This window comes from Pyrus communis, chromosome 13 (assembly GCF_041283825.1).
Source record: "Pyrus communis isolate YQ-2024b chromosome 13, ASM4128382v1, whole genome shotgun sequence".
Lineage (NCBI taxonomy): Eukaryota > Viridiplantae > Streptophyta > Magnoliopsida > Rosales > Rosaceae > Pyrus > Pyrus communis.
Genome location: NC_142577.1, coordinates 21,541,384 through 21,556,556, shown reverse-complemented (window position 1 = coordinate 21,556,556; position 15,173 = coordinate 21,541,384). Strand labels below are relative to the sequence as shown.

The following is a 15,173-nucleotide window of genomic DNA, read 5'->3' as shown; positions in this document are numbered from 1 at the left end:
ATGGGTTAAGACCGAATTAAGATCGAAAGCCCCAGATCGAATGGGTTAAAACCAAATTAAGATCAATAAACCAAGATCAAATGGGTTAAGACCGAATTTAAATCGAAATCCAAGAACGAACGGGGTCAAAAGGCTCAAGACATAACTTAAATATAGGTTGCAAAACCCAAAGATTAAAAAGGCCAAAGACGAGGGTTCAAGTCCCTAGACCGAATTATGGTCGAAGCCCAGGATTGACTGCGAAGACCATATGATCGTAGCCAAAGGCTAAACTATTGATGAAATCTTAAGTCGAATGAATTTTTACAAAGAATTATTTTTCCTCTACAAACCCTAAACAATATATGTTTGCAAAGAAAAAAGGGGGCAATGTGGGAGCCAAAAATGATTCCTCCACTACATAAGCTGTAACATCCCACATCGCCTAGGAGAGTGGATCCTATAAGCTTTATATGTATATTCCCATCTTTACCTAGCACGAGGCATTTTGGGAGCTCACTGGCTTCGAGTTCCATCGAAACTCCGAAGTTAAGCGAGTTCGCGAGAGAGCAGTCCCAGGATGGGTGACCCACTGGGAAGTTTTAATGTGAGTTCCCATAAACAAAACCGCAAGGGCATGGTCGAGGCCCAAAGCAGACAATATCGTGTTACGGTGAAATCAAGCCCGGGATGTGGTGGGGCCCGGGCTTGGATATGACATAAGCCACCAGCACACCAAACATGAGGAGTGGAGCTACAATGAAGCAACATAATACCCACTACATGGAACATGGAGAAATAGAAAGAGAGTGGAACTTGGAGCCCAAGACTTGAATGCCTATAAAAGGCCAATAATCCCATCAGCATAAGGGGAGAAAAGAAAGGTATAAGATCGTTTTATATTTTATAAGCATTTTGAACAAATACTGACTTGAGCGTCGGAGTGTTTTTTTTTTTAAGGTCCCCTCCTCCCTCATTGATGGCGAGCGAAGATGGTGTTATGGGCTTCTCAACATGGTTACAAGGTTTACTACTCGGAGGATTGGAGGAACCAAAATTTTCCGTTCCAACAGAGCCAAATGAAAAAAAATGATGGAAGGGAATGATAAAATGAGGATGGAGGACACAGATGATTGGGGATTAGGGCTCAAAATGGTGAGATCACAGGCAAGGAGAGGGAGATAGAGAGAGAGAGAGAGAAGAGGAAATCGTGATGATCAGTGATGGTGAAAAGTGTAGGCAATAAGAAGAGAAGAAAAGGGGAAAAACCAAAGGAAAAACATGGTGAAAAGTGATAGAGCTGCCACCGACTCTAGCCACAACTAGAGCTGGCGGTGATACGAATCAATGGAAATGAAAACCACTCAACCAGAGATGAGTCTCTCACAGAAGGAGAGAAAACTTTTTTTGTTTAAAACCCTAATTTTCTCACTCCATTGTGTTTGAACAAACAGTCCTTGCTTTTCTATTAGAGGATATCATTGTAAGTTATGGGGTTTTTGAAAGTAATTAGGTGTCTAGTACAAGGTAGATTATTAGGGGCCACACATATATTTTGCATGAAGTTTGAATAGTATATTGCCCTCAATTTTAAAGTTCATTGTTAGATATTTTTTTTTTCTCTGTTTTTAAATGTTAATAATGTGTGAAATGTGATTGATATTATTGTAGTTTCCACCTTCTAATCAAAACCACCATTGAGTTTTTTTTTTTTTTTTTTTTTTAAACAAAAAACAGAAAACAAAAAAAATCTCTAGCCTACATGGTGATGCGATCCGGTCTGTGTAACAGAAAGCCCAATCGTCACAAATGGGTCTGATTTGGGCTTGAATCTGACCGATCTAGACCCACATCGTCACTTCGCGTTTCAAGCTTCGAAGCTCAAAAGTTTGAAACAAGGAAAAGGGAGCAAACCACCAACAAGAACACACACTCTGAATACACAAACGTCCTTGGCTTTAGCAAGGTGTCGGGAACAACAGGACCGCCAGGGTCATAGCTACTTTTCAGAAACTTCGGCGGCGGTGTTATATGATTTTTGGCTTTGTTATCAGTCCCAATACGATCACAAAATTATGCATAATATCATGCAAGTTCTATATTAACGATGCAAACGCATGCTTCATAGAATTCCGTTCTCTTGCTCTCGTTAGTGTCATAAGATAAGCCAAACAAGGTAATCGTCATTTCGACATGCATATACATATAGGGGAAACTCGGATTATTCTTATTCATGTACCGAAAAACCTAAAACCCTAATCTAATCAAAACTGACTTTGATGTAAATTGAATATTAAAATCGTTATAAGGTTGCCATCAAAAATCAAGAAACTTCATAAATTAACATGTCATACGCAGATTCGGCAATACTTTATTGTTGAATCAAAAACTCAAATACTGATAAAGTAGCCAACATCATGATATAGCTGATATGCATATTTGATTCCATCAAAATTCATAGTCTTAAAATGGAAAATTATGAGAGTTCTCAATCTTGCTCTGATACCACATGTAAATTTAAAATTGGGTAAACTTACAAGACCCAATTCATGAACCAAAATCTTGAACTTCATGATCTTCGCAAACAATAATTGTGGAATCACATACGTACATAGATAATTAGTTGTTACTTGAGTCATCTATAGATGAGGCGTCAGTATGGAGGAAATTAGGTTTCTATCTATAGCATTGCTTGCACGTTAGAATCCTAATACATGTTTTGTATTAGTATACATATTAGATGGGTATAGACATTATTATAGGTAGAGAGAGGACCCGTTTGGTAATGAAGCCCATAACTAATTACTACCCAATACAGTAATAAAATAGGAAACCAATTCTCATAATTTGACCAATAGAATTGTTTCCAAAACAATATTCATTAAACCATATATATAACAGAGGGACCATATCATGTAGGGCACATCAAAATATTGAAGTATTTTTACAAGAAAAGTATGGTGTTGTCATGTCATCTAGTAATACGGTCTAATAATATTTTTCTTCACTTGTAAGGGAGAGTTATTAGGTTCGATTGTATCCAAAGGTGAATTTGAATCACATTATAGCTAGTTTATTGTGAGACTTAGCCCACTCCCCCACCCTCTTAGAACTGTGGATAATATTGTTTTTTCAAAGAAAAAAACAAAAGAAAATGTGTGGTGTTGTGATGGAAATTTTATTTAAACCCATAAACATTTCTCTACACCCAACTTAAACTTTAAATGTGAAATGTGTTTATTACCCTATTACATAATTACCATCAACTACAAGATGAAATTAACAATAAAAATAAGATTTATCAATAAACCCACACCCAAATTTTTTTTTTTTTGTTTTTGAACAAACGATAGTATTTACACTAAGAGAGTGGGGGAGTGGGCTAAACCTTACAATAGGCTTGTCATAATTAAGTGGTTCAAATTCGCCTTTGTCGATCATCGAATTTAAGACTTCTCACTTATAAGTGAAGAAAAATATCACTAGACTGCAGTACTAAGACCTCTTACTTACAAGTGAATAGGAATATCATTAAACCCTAACAAAAAATGACAGCACCCAGTACAAGTCATGTTATTAAAAAATTGATCAGCAATACAATTTTGATGTTTATGTTCTTACTTCTTTCTCTTATACCAAAAATGACAGCACCCAGTACAAATGAACAAGAAGTTTTCTCACCAAATGGAGTTGCTTTCAACTATCCTTTCTTCTACCTTCCTTCGAACTGCTTCTAGGTGCAAATATATGCATACACCGATGAGTGTGCTAGAGAAGCCAAAATAAATATATGCAAGAGGGTAGTTTAGAAGGGACAACTTGTTTGACATGGGTACGCCAAGTAACTTGGGGTTTATCGAGAGCAAGAGAAGAGAATGCTTTGATTTTTATTTTTATTTTTTATTTTTCAAATGGGTGTAAAGATAGAATTACATATTATATTAGGTTTGCGAGAGTAGTTTAAGTAATAAATTTAAGTTTATAGAGATGTTGATGATGTATGAATTTGCTGAGTCACACATAAAAACCTGTAATTGAATAGTCGTTGAGTATTTGGATCTGGTAAAATGAAAAGAGTTTGAAAACTTTGAGTTTTAACGATAAGGACAAAATAAAAGGTAAAGTGAATAGTACTATCAGGTTTGACTTTTTAGTATAAAAATATGATTTTTCGTTAAAGTGAATAATACCACAAACTTTTCGTTAAAACTCTCAAAAACTTATTGGTGTTTATTTGAACATAGGGGGCCTGAAGGATAATTTCTCGGCCTGAAGCTCCAGGGCAGCTGTATCTCCTCCTTTACGCTTTCAGAGAGCTCGTCCTGCTGCGAGTCATCCTTACCCATCTGCAGGAGTCCATAGGTAACAACCCCTGTAATTGTAAATTCATTATTCTGCGTTTTACTTGGTGTGATGTTTTTTACCTTTGCTATCAGTCTCATAGACTCAATGTGGTGTTGCTAAATATGATTAACGTATGGATGTGTTGAGTCGTGCATAAAAACCAATACTAATAGACTCGTTGAGTACCTTGGTCGTGTATATACTGTTCTGTTACATGCTCAGACCTTAATGAATAGCAACATTGATTTTATGCGCCTTGAAAGATGACAAAGGTCAATAATCACCTTTTGATGGGTCTTATGCTACTGGTCGAATTTTTCCTCAGAAACATGACATTGGTCGAGTCCTGAAATGAACATGTTTAAGAATAACCTTGTCTAGGTGATAGCCTTACGATATATAAAATTATTATAATACTTATATACTACTTAGGTAAAACAATCAAGCAAGCATGTCAAGCAATCAATTATTTCTCTAATTCACATTATAAAGTCATAATCAACTAATACAACTAAGTTAGAAACGTAAAATTAGCAAAATTTTATAAAATAAAAAAACCTATCCAAAACAACGCCCTTTTTTTGGTTTGGAAAGTTGTTGTTGTTGTTGTTTTTTTTTTTTTTTTTTTTTAATTCAGACATCTAGGCCACCTAGGCGCCTGAGGCGATAGCCTAGGCGCCTGAGGCGATAGCCTAGGCGCCTGAGGCTGGTCTATAGCCCACCTATGCGGGGTCAAAAATTCAACATGGTTATTAGATTAAGTCAAGTATTATATTTTTTTCCACTTTTATTTCTTTTATACTCTTTTTTTTTTTTAAATATTAGAGATAAATTAAAATCTACTTAATCTATTGTAACAACAACCTAATATGCCAATACAAATCTATCTGCACATACGACCCTACTCAAATAACAAATATATGAATGTATATCTATGAGCGAGATGTTAAACCTAACTAAAAGGTAGAAAAAACATAATATATCTACAAGTAAGACACATTAATCTGTGATACAGGTTGATTATAAAAAGAAGAATAAATATAAGTAGATAAATATAATTAACTTGTGATATAAGTTGATTATAAATATTAAAAATAAAACCTATAAATGGGGTTTAATGCGGGAGGAAGAACAAGAAATAACCAAAAAAAAGAAAATAATTGAAGAGATAATTAGAACAAAATTTAATTTTTATAGTAGATCTTATCTTTAAAGAGATATTTATTAATAATTAAATAATTAAATTTAATGAATTGGACTTATTTTAATAAACTGGACTATTTCTACTTACTATCTAAGAGAATTGGACTTATATCAAATTTCCTCTTTTTTAAAACACGGACTAAGACTAATGAAGTTGTCCAAGAAAATTCACATTTTCCTTGAGATGACTATAAAACTTAAAGACTTAATAAGAAAGTGTTATTACTTTACTGGCTAGATTATAGCCACTTCGATAAATTCTTTCCGATTTTTTCAAGGGCTTCTTGCCAACCTTTCAAATCTTTATGCAGATGTTTGAACCTACTCGACATAAATGGCTCAGTTCGGGATGTTCCTTGACTCTGCTCGACAAATTGTGCATGAACTTCTTTCACATTTGTTGCACTTTCATCTCATTCTGTGATCGGGTAATGAGTAACAAGCACCCAAGCATGAAGCAAAGTAACGTCTTCCTCTATCAATCAATTTGCCTTCTCACTCATTTTTGTTGGTAACAAAAGGATTTGGGAAGTAGAAAACAAATATAGAAAATTGTAGTGAAAATAAATATTGAGTTGTGGTGTGGTGAATGAATAAGATGGCTGAGTATTTATAAATAAAAAATTAAAAAAAAAAAATTTTGAGTATTCTTTCGTTTTTTTATTTTTTATTTTTTTGGTAATTTTAAGATTTTTTACTGTTGGATAATCTTGGTCGTTGATTTTTATGGCACATCATAATGGTTTTGAAAATTAGCCCAGGAAAAACGAGTTGTGGCTCAGTGAGGTGCACACGAAGAAATTTTTCTAGGTGACCGGAACACTTGCTGACCTGGAGTTACACTTATTAACATTTGACACCTAAGTTGACAACTTGACATCATCTTTTATAGTGACAACTAATATTTATTTTAAGAATATAATTTAAATTAATTAAATGAAGAACACAGATTCCTCTCTACTCCATCGTGTCTTCTATTACGCCTCCGCACCCATACCCATTCCACCCTTTTCCATCATCTGTTCATGTTTTTTTTTTCTTTCTCAAATAAAACTTGTGAATTTGATTGTTTTTGTTGGGGTGTGATTTGGTTTTTTGATTAATTGGCGGTTAATCACTGAATTTTGATGGGTTTTTTTATCAAATTTAGTATCACGCCGTATTTAAAAAAAATTAAAGCTATCTTATCGTAGCAACTCAATCTTAAACAAAAATCAATCAGCTGGCCCATAACACTTCAAACTTTTTTCCTTTGAGTAAAGAAATAAAACTATATTCAGATCTTTGCCCAACTAAGAAATAATAGCCCAGCCTCCTAAAATTTCTAGTTCTGCCCTTGTTAATGGAGATGAATGATAATAATATAGGTGTTTCATCACAAATAGGTGTTACAAAAGTTGAAGAGGTAGGCTTAATATCAGTAGGGAAACATAATTGGTCACTGGTGGTCAGTACCAAATTATTTCCAAAGCTTGAACAAACTCTACTAGCAGCAAATTAAACTCGAACAAAGCAAGGGAAGTAATGTGTGACACGATAATATAAACTCTAATTTGATACTAATTTGACAAAGTTAGATTTGATTATTGTTTAAAGTAAGAAGAATTAGATGATGAAATTTCCATGTCACTGCAAGCCTAACATTACATGCAGACTCAGTTTGGGATTGAGGTGATTAAAAAAAAAACTAGGATGAAAAAAAGCTGGTAAGGATTTTAAACATCCCAAAACAGCTTTATTTCAAAGTTTCACATGAAAAAAAGCCAAAAAGTGGAAGCTGCATTTTGCAGCTTCCAAGAAGCCGCTTATTTTTCCAAAACACGGAGCTACAGTACCCAATTAATGAATTTTTTTCAATTTACCAAAACTGCCCCCTCCTTTCTCCTTTCTCCTTCTCCCGATCCTACACTCTGCACTCTCTCTTTCTCTCTCGCAAAAAACTCCTACGCCCCTCTTCCCTCCTGCCGCTGCACCTCTTCCTCCTCCTCCTTTTCGTTTCTCTCCGTCACTCTCAACGCCACACCGTTGTCGCCTTCCAGGTACCAGCTACTCGACTTGCTTTCAATTTTTGCTATAATTAATTAATTTAATTTTTAGATTAGGGTTTGGCTGCTCTCTGATGATGAACCCATGTTTTGGGGTTTTCTAAAACAGGGTTTTGTGTGGCAACCAACAAACGAGCTCGATCTCATTGATTAGGTAAACATAACTCTTTCTGAAACAGGGTTTGGTGTTTGAATTAATGTTCTAATTTTCAGTTTTGGGGTTATGTTCTAATTTTCAATTTTGGGGTTTGAATTAATTCTCTAAATTTCAGTTTTGGGGTTTGAATTAAGGTTATTATCATGAGATCCATGAAGCAATTTCAGTTCTTAGGGTTTGATTGGCAACGATGGTGTTGCTTTGTTTGTTGGAGTTTTAACTTTGTTTGTTAGTTGTAACTTTGCGTTAGATTGATGTGACTAGTTTTTCTTCACGGAAACACCAGACAAACTTAAATCTTGGAGAAGAGCCTTATAAACCACATGTTATAGCAAAGAGGGCAAACAGCCCCTACATTCCAAGTGGGTGTTAATTGTTAATAGAACCAGACTATGACAAAAGCACACAATCACAAACACACACATCATTTTGAAATGTACATGGTGCAGAGATAAAATTGTTAAGAGAAAATTATAGATGAGAAGAAGAGACTTCAATTGCGTAGCTACATAAATTCTTACTTACAAGGACGTTGGAATTTGGATACGATGATATGGTTTCTCATAGCATTTGTTAAGTCAGGAATACATCATTTTATTAATCAGATGTTGCTATGGCTTCCTCTGCAAAGCTTGTAATTTGTAGGGTAAAACTTTTTATTTTTAGCGTCTGACTAAGCTTGTATACTAGCCTGTGTTTTCTCTTGGTATGCAGAAATTTGGCTACTGCATTTTCGGTTAGATCACAAAAGCTTTTTGAAATAATTTGAAAGTGCAATGATCATATTTTCTTTTGCAAGTCTAATCAATTATATTACATGTTAGTTAAAGGTCCAAAAGTCAAACAATTTTTTTAATTTTCGGGGAACCCAAACTTAATCGTTTAATTGGCTTGTTTGTTATCCCGTAAAATAGATATGCATGGATTTGCAGTTCCATAGAAAACATGCTGCTAACTGGCCTTCTCTCTTTAACCTTGTTCTGGCTTTCTAGTTTCATATATATATACTTAAGTTGGCTTCTAGAAATAGTTGGGGAGAGAAGAGAAAGGAAAAAGAAAATTTGAGAACTAGTGATTGGGTTTTCTTCTTGTGGAATACGAGCACTTTAGCTTAAGCTGGACAGTTGTATAGGCTCGTACTTTTTTTTCCCAAATTGTTACATGTGGGATCCCTACCTCAAATTAAAAAAAGGCAAAAGAAAATGTCAAAATCTGATCCCCAGTTGAAGCAAAAGCTTGTCATTTGCACCTTTCACTCACTCTTTTGGCTCCAGTTTCATGTGACCGTTCACGTTCACTTCACTCCAACAAAACAAGAGAAGAAAAAAAACAAATATATGAAAATTTAGAACCTCCCCCCTCCCCCCTCCAATCTTCTTCTTCTCTCTCTCTCTCTCTCTCTCTCTCTCTCTCTCTCTCTCTCTCTCTGTCTAGTTCACTTCCAAAAATCTCTCAAGCCCTCAAGTTTGACCTAAATCTTGACCAAGTAGTTGTGTGAAACCATTGAGATGTGAGGAAAAGGCTTTTTAATGGCTGATATGTATTGTGTGCCACCTAATGCAGAAACAGGATATACCTGCTCACCAATATAAGACAGTTGATTCCACAAGTCTTGTACAGAGCTGAACAAGCATGCATAAGAAATTGAACTTTATGGGGCTTCAATACACAATTAGCCATGGAAAGTTCACTACACTCTACAAATCATTTTTCAACTGAAAAGAAACATTTCGTTCACTAAGCTCAGTGAAGCTACTAAAAGACGCTTATAATTGACTTATAACCTCGGATGTTTAATTTGGTTTTGTTTTTTTATATTAAAGTTGTGCCACAATGTTGGTGGACATCTTTTTCGCTGAGTCTTTATACCGTGTTTTATAATGATTATTCACTAATATTTGGTTCTCATATTCCTAGTTTTTGCCTGAGTAGGACTCCAAACTGATAGTCTATGATAAAGATGTCTATCGTGATGCAACTTCCATGTGAAAAAGATGAATGCAAAGAATTACCTTGACAATCTTGGCACCAGTGTTATATGCAGACAATATCTGCAAGTAGCAAATTGGTTAAGGAAAAGTTGATCAGTCTTTGCAATGTCCATCACAATACCATGATATTTAAAATGCATTTAGATTTTCCGGTATAATTACAAGAGTAGAGATTTTAAAAATTAAAATAGGTCAAACAGGTTCAACTGTAAATCCATGAAGCTTCAGAGATTGAAGCGAGTTACAGTTTTAAGTATAAGAAATGGCTTTACCTCTGTTGGGGTCATAACACTAGGTAAGTATAAAACTTCACTATACCGTAAATCATCCACAATATCCTGATGCAAATTTTTTGAGTTATTAAAAGCAATATGAGATAGATATTTGAAGACATGAACATGCAATATAACTGATAACAAATGGAAATAGTTACAAGTTACATGAGACGATGATAAGGAAAACAGAGACTGTGGTGTCTGTTAGGTTTAATACCTGTTTTCTGCTTGCGAGTTGCTTCTGCTTATGTTAGGTTTACTACCTTTTTTTTGCTTGATTATATTACAATATTATTTGTTCTTGTTTTAATATATATATATATATATATATATGTATATATACAAATCACTAGCTGGTATCGATGGCAAATAAGGGAGCATCTTCGTCAAATCCTACTGCTACATGGAATGCCCACAATATATCTATATTTTTTGATGTATGCATCAAGGAGGTTGAGGCCGGACATCGTCTAGGCACTCACTTTGACAAAGAAGGATATGCAAATATTAGAGCTAACTTCAAGGCAGAGATAGGGTATGATTATGAAAGAAAGCAACTGAAAAATAAGTGGGATGCACTTAAAAATGAGTGGAAGTTGTGGAAAGAGCTAGTTGGTAAAGAAACTGGCCTAGGGTGGAATTCGAACAAGGGTACCGTTGATGCCTCTGAGGAGTGGTGGAATAATAAAATTCAGGTTTGTGTATTTATCTTTTAATATGTATTATGATGTCATGCAATATGTATTAACTATATTCTTTCTTTACTTGTAGATAAACAAAGAATATGGAAAATTGCGAAAAAATGGCATTAGTCCTGAGATGGAGGAAAAGTTAGATAGGATGTTCTCGAACACAGTTGCTACCGGTGAACATGCCTGGGCACCTTCATCTGGAGTACTACCACCAGAGACAAGAGAGGAATCCATAGGACAGATTGATTTAGATGATGAGGAAGAAAGTGAGACTATGCAGGATCTAAGACAAGCTACTAGAAAGGGAAAAAAAAGAGCGGTTAACCAAGGAGAATTGCAAAAGAAGGTTGATAAGAAAGGAAAAAAAATTGGAGGCGCTGCAAAACTTTGTGGTCAAATTGACCGTCTTGTTGAAGTTTATGAAAGTAAGAGTTCTGCAAACTCATTGATGAGGCCGCTACATTTAGGCAGTAGTATTGCGGAAGTGATAGCGTCTGTTGCAAAATTGCCTGGTTGTGAGCCACCTAGCGAGTTATGGTTGTTTGCTACATGTTTATTTTGTAGTGCAGAGAAGCGAGAGATGTTTGCCACTATGAAAGATCCTGAAGTGCAGCTAACTTGGTTGAAATATATGTTCAATAAAGAACAATAAGGAGCTAAAACTATGAATTAGGACTGTGTGGTTTGTATTTATTGAATATTGCTTGTACTTTGTGTTTATTGAATGTTGGATTATGATTTCTTATTAAACGTTGGATTATTCATGAATGTCGGATTATGATTTCTTAGTGATCGTTGGATTATGACTTGTGGAATGTTGAATTATGTGTTATGATACAGGTGTATGTTCAATATGAACACCTATGATGATGATGATGTTGAGGATTTGGAGGATGGTCTAATTATATGTGTTGTAGTGAAAGCTGTTGAAACATATTATTTAAAATATGTCCACAAAATTCCGTGTATGAATTCTTCCCAAACAGGTAATATTTGGTTGATGGAAGTACTACAAGGACATCATGTGCGATGCTATAGAATGTTTAGGATTAACAAAGATGTCTTTTATAGATTATCCAATGACTTGCAAACTAATTATGGATTGAAAGGTTCAAGGAGAATGAGTGCAATTGAAATATTAGGAATGTTCTTGCATATGTTGGGACATGGTGTGAAAAATAGATGAGCGCAAGAGAGATTTCAACATTCTGGTGAGACTGTTAGTAGATATTTTGGTGCTATGTTGGATATCGTATGTAAGATGGCAATAGATATTATCAAACCGATGGATTCGGAGTTTCGTGGCATTCCCCAAGAAATAAGGAGAGATACAAGATACATGCCTTATTTTAAGGTAAAATTTGACTCGTCTTCTAACTTATTTGCAAACTAGAAGTGTAGGTTGACGGTTTTCTTCTATGTTATTATTTTTAGGATTGTATTGGTGCTATAGATGGAGTACATGTTGAGGCTTCAATACCACCTCCGAATCAAGTTCCATACATTGGTAGGAAAGGAATACCGACTCAAAATGTTATGGCTGCATGTAATTTTGACATGCAATTCACATTTGCTTGTGCCGGATGGGAAGGCACTGCACATGATACAAGGGTTTTTCTATCCGTGCTACGGAATCCAAATTTAAACTTTTCTAAGCCTCCAAATGGTAATCTTCATACTTGCTTTGTATTATTATAACATTTTACATACTTGCTTTGTATTATTATTACAATACAAAACAAAATTTTCAATTGTCAGGAAAAGATTACTTGGTGGATGCGGGGTACCCACAAATGAGAGGTTATTTGGGAGATATCATCTCCCGAACTTTCGTAGGGGTGCTGAACCAACGGGTCATAAAGAGGTATTCAACCACATGCATTCTTCTCTTAGGAGCATCATTGAACGAACTTTTGGCGTATAGAAGAAAAGATGGGCAATTTTAAGGGATATGCCTAATTACCCATTCAATAAGCAAGTGAAGATTGTCATTGCTACAATGGCTCTTCATAACTACATACGGAGGTATTCTGAACGTGATCGTCATTTTGATGACCCTAGGGACTATTGTGAAGAGAGCGATAGTAGTGATGATAATGATGAAGAATACCAAAATTATGAAGTTGAAGGATCACATGAGATAGAAGCATTAAGAAATATAATAGCGGCAAGTTTGATGAATGCATCTAATTAGATTACTTTTAAGTACATTAACAATATTGTACTAATGAATTCTAACTATTCAGTCTAAAATATTTCAATTGAAGTAATTTGTCATACTAATTAATATTTAAGATAAAGTTTATAAATATGTTTCTTTTACAAATAAAGTATATTTAGTAATTCACCTTTATTGGTTAAGAAAATTAAATTAATGGCACATCTAGTATTATACCTTTTTTGGTCATTTTACACAGTCATAACTGTTTTACATAAAAATTTACCAAACACTATCATACTGCTTTTTTTTCCAAAAGCACTTTCACAAAAAAGTTTACCAAACACTCTGCTATTTTTTTACACAGCCGCTTTTTTTCATAACACAACAGAAGCAGTTTTTTTTCAAAGTACAGCAATACCAAACCAACCCGCAGTCTTCCTCCTGAATATAAAACATACAGTGTACCTTCCAGAGCATGGAAGTTCCATGTCAATACAAGTAATCCAGTTGATCATTTTTAAAGAGGAACCATCCGATTCCATCCCCTTGTTGAAAAGTACGCACTAGGTTACATTTGGTCCAACTTATACATCGGGTTCCACCATTACAGAGTTTATTAGGACTTAAAAAATATTATTCAGACCAACAACTTCCAAGCTAAAAAGCAGCAGCCCACTACCTATAGTTCTGTCTTCATTATTCACATCCTAAAATTATTAATCTGACTCTTTGATATTTTCACAAATCAAAACCTTTATTTATTTATTTATTTATTTTATTGTTTCTTTGATCCCAACTCCCCAAGTGTTCATCAAGCAAAAGAAAACATGGGAATCACCAAGATCAGCCAGAAGTTTGTGACTCAGGTGACGCCACAGAGGATGTTCAACGCCTTGATCTTGGACTCCCACAACCTCTGCCCCAAGCTCATGTTCTCATCAATTAAAAGTATTGAATTCCTTAGTGGTTCAGGAGAAGTTGGAACCATCAAACAGATCAACTTTACTGAAGGTAAATTGTTAAGCACATAAAAAGTCAAATTAGCTAAAATTAATGATCACAATTAAATCTCAACTGTCTAATTTTTGTGTTGGTTTTGTTGGGGATGTGCAGCTAGTCCTATGAAATATGTTAAGCACAGGATTGATGCTTTGGACAAGGAGGCCCTCAGCTGCAGCTACACCTTCATCGAAAGCGACGCGTCGGATCACTTGATGGACAAGCTTGAATACATAACTTATGATGTCAAGTTTGAGGGGTATGGAAGAGGAGGATGCATCTGTCATTTGACCAGCACATACAAAGCCAAAGACGATATTCAGATCAAAGAAGAAGACATTGAGCTTGGCAAGGATAGAGCTATTGGGATGTATGAAGTTTTGGAAGCCTACCTCATGGCACACCCTCGCGCCTACATCTGAAAATTTTTCAATAAAAATTTTATCGATTTTTGGGAATTCTGCTGTGGACAATATATCTAAAATATTGTTCATGTTGTTTTGCTTTTTTCCCAGAAGTGCTTTTCCAGTTCTTCTTTCCTAGACTTTCTTCTTGTTGTACAAGATTGTGATTAAGATAAATATTTAATTTTGATTCTAAATCAGGGGCTGGGCAGTGTACAAGTAGTTAATCCATTTTTCTTTTTTCTTTTTTTTTATCAAGATAGTTCAACCAAAATATCTCAGCAGCATCCATCCTAAGCAAAGTGGAGAGGCAAATCTCAGATGATAAACAGATTGGAATTCTAACCTGAAAATCTTAATTGGACTCTGTCAGTTATTTTATTTTAGTAAATTACTTGTTTTGATTTACTGGAGAGGAAAGGATTTAAAACACTTGAAAATAAGGAAATAGTTGCAGAAACACCATAAATTTGCAGCTGATTTAAGAACATGGTTATATATACCTCTGTTACTATATTTCTCTTTTTTGGATGAGATACAAAGCTAATTCCCATAAAGAAAATAATGACATGAGGCCTAGAAACACGTAGTAAATTGTCATCCAAAAAGGACCTAATACAATTAGGAGGGTCATGAAACACAGTAATTAAGCCCCAACTCAAGGCTATTTCCTAGATTAACAAGGTGGTTCACTACCATATCACGCTCTCTGTAAATATGTTATGTACTGCAGGTCTATCTAGGTAACCCTTAGACAATGGAAAAGAGAGAGAAATTGGGTTAACAGAGCCCATTAAAGATGCTTGAACTTTGTTCCAACAGAAATTTACAATGCGGAGAAAACTTGGACCTCATAAGGATCCAAAGGATGCTACAGTTACTGAGAGATTTTGTAAGCGCCGCCCATATGTTTAAAAGCATGT

The 15,173-nt window shown here is 34.9% G+C and overlaps 2 protein-coding genes, 1 long non-coding RNA gene and 1 pseudogene across 4 annotated transcripts; 3 read left to right on the top strand and 1 right to left on the bottom strand.

The window, feature by feature from the left end:
* Positions 1–9,226: 9,226 nt before the first annotated feature.
* On the bottom strand, positions 9,227–10,059 carry LOC148691940 (uncharacterized). The gene is made up of 3 exons (XR_015954689.1): positions 9,992–10,059; positions 9,741–9,779; positions 9,227–9,304 (listed from the first exon to the last, which is right to left on the bottom strand). It is a non-coding gene; the product is annotated as an uncharacterized LOC148691940 (long non-coding RNA).
* A 213-nt stretch (positions 10,060–10,272) lies between these two features.
* LOC137736477 (L10-interacting MYB domain-containing protein-like) lies at positions 10,273–11,450 on the top strand. Its single transcript, XM_068475741.2, has 2 exons — positions 10,273–10,689; positions 10,766–11,450. The coding sequence occupies exons 1-2, from the start codon at positions 10,357–10,359 to the stop codon at positions 11,336–11,338; spliced, it is 906 nt and encodes a 301-aa protein (XP_068331842.2). The 5' UTR covers positions 10,273–10,356; the 3' UTR covers positions 11,339–11,450.
* An 80-nt stretch (positions 11,451–11,530) lies between these two features.
* On the top strand, positions 11,531–12,880 carry LOC148691939 (uncharacterized; annotated as a pseudogene). Its single transcript, XR_015954688.1, has 3 exons — positions 11,531–12,040; positions 12,121–12,352; positions 12,445–12,880. The product of XR_015954688.1 is annotated as an uncharacterized LOC148691939 (transcript).
* Positions 12,881–13,387: 507 nt separating this feature from the next.
* LOC137737857 (major allergen Pru ar 1-like) lies at positions 13,388–14,450 on the top strand. Its single transcript, XM_068477425.2, has 2 exons — positions 13,388–13,858; positions 13,961–14,450. Exons 1-2 carry the CDS (start codon positions 13,675–13,677, stop codon positions 14,266–14,268), a joined length of 492 nt encoding a protein of 163 aa, XP_068333526.1. The 5' UTR covers positions 13,388–13,674; the 3' UTR covers positions 14,269–14,450.
* Positions 14,451–15,173: the final 723 nt, after the last annotated feature.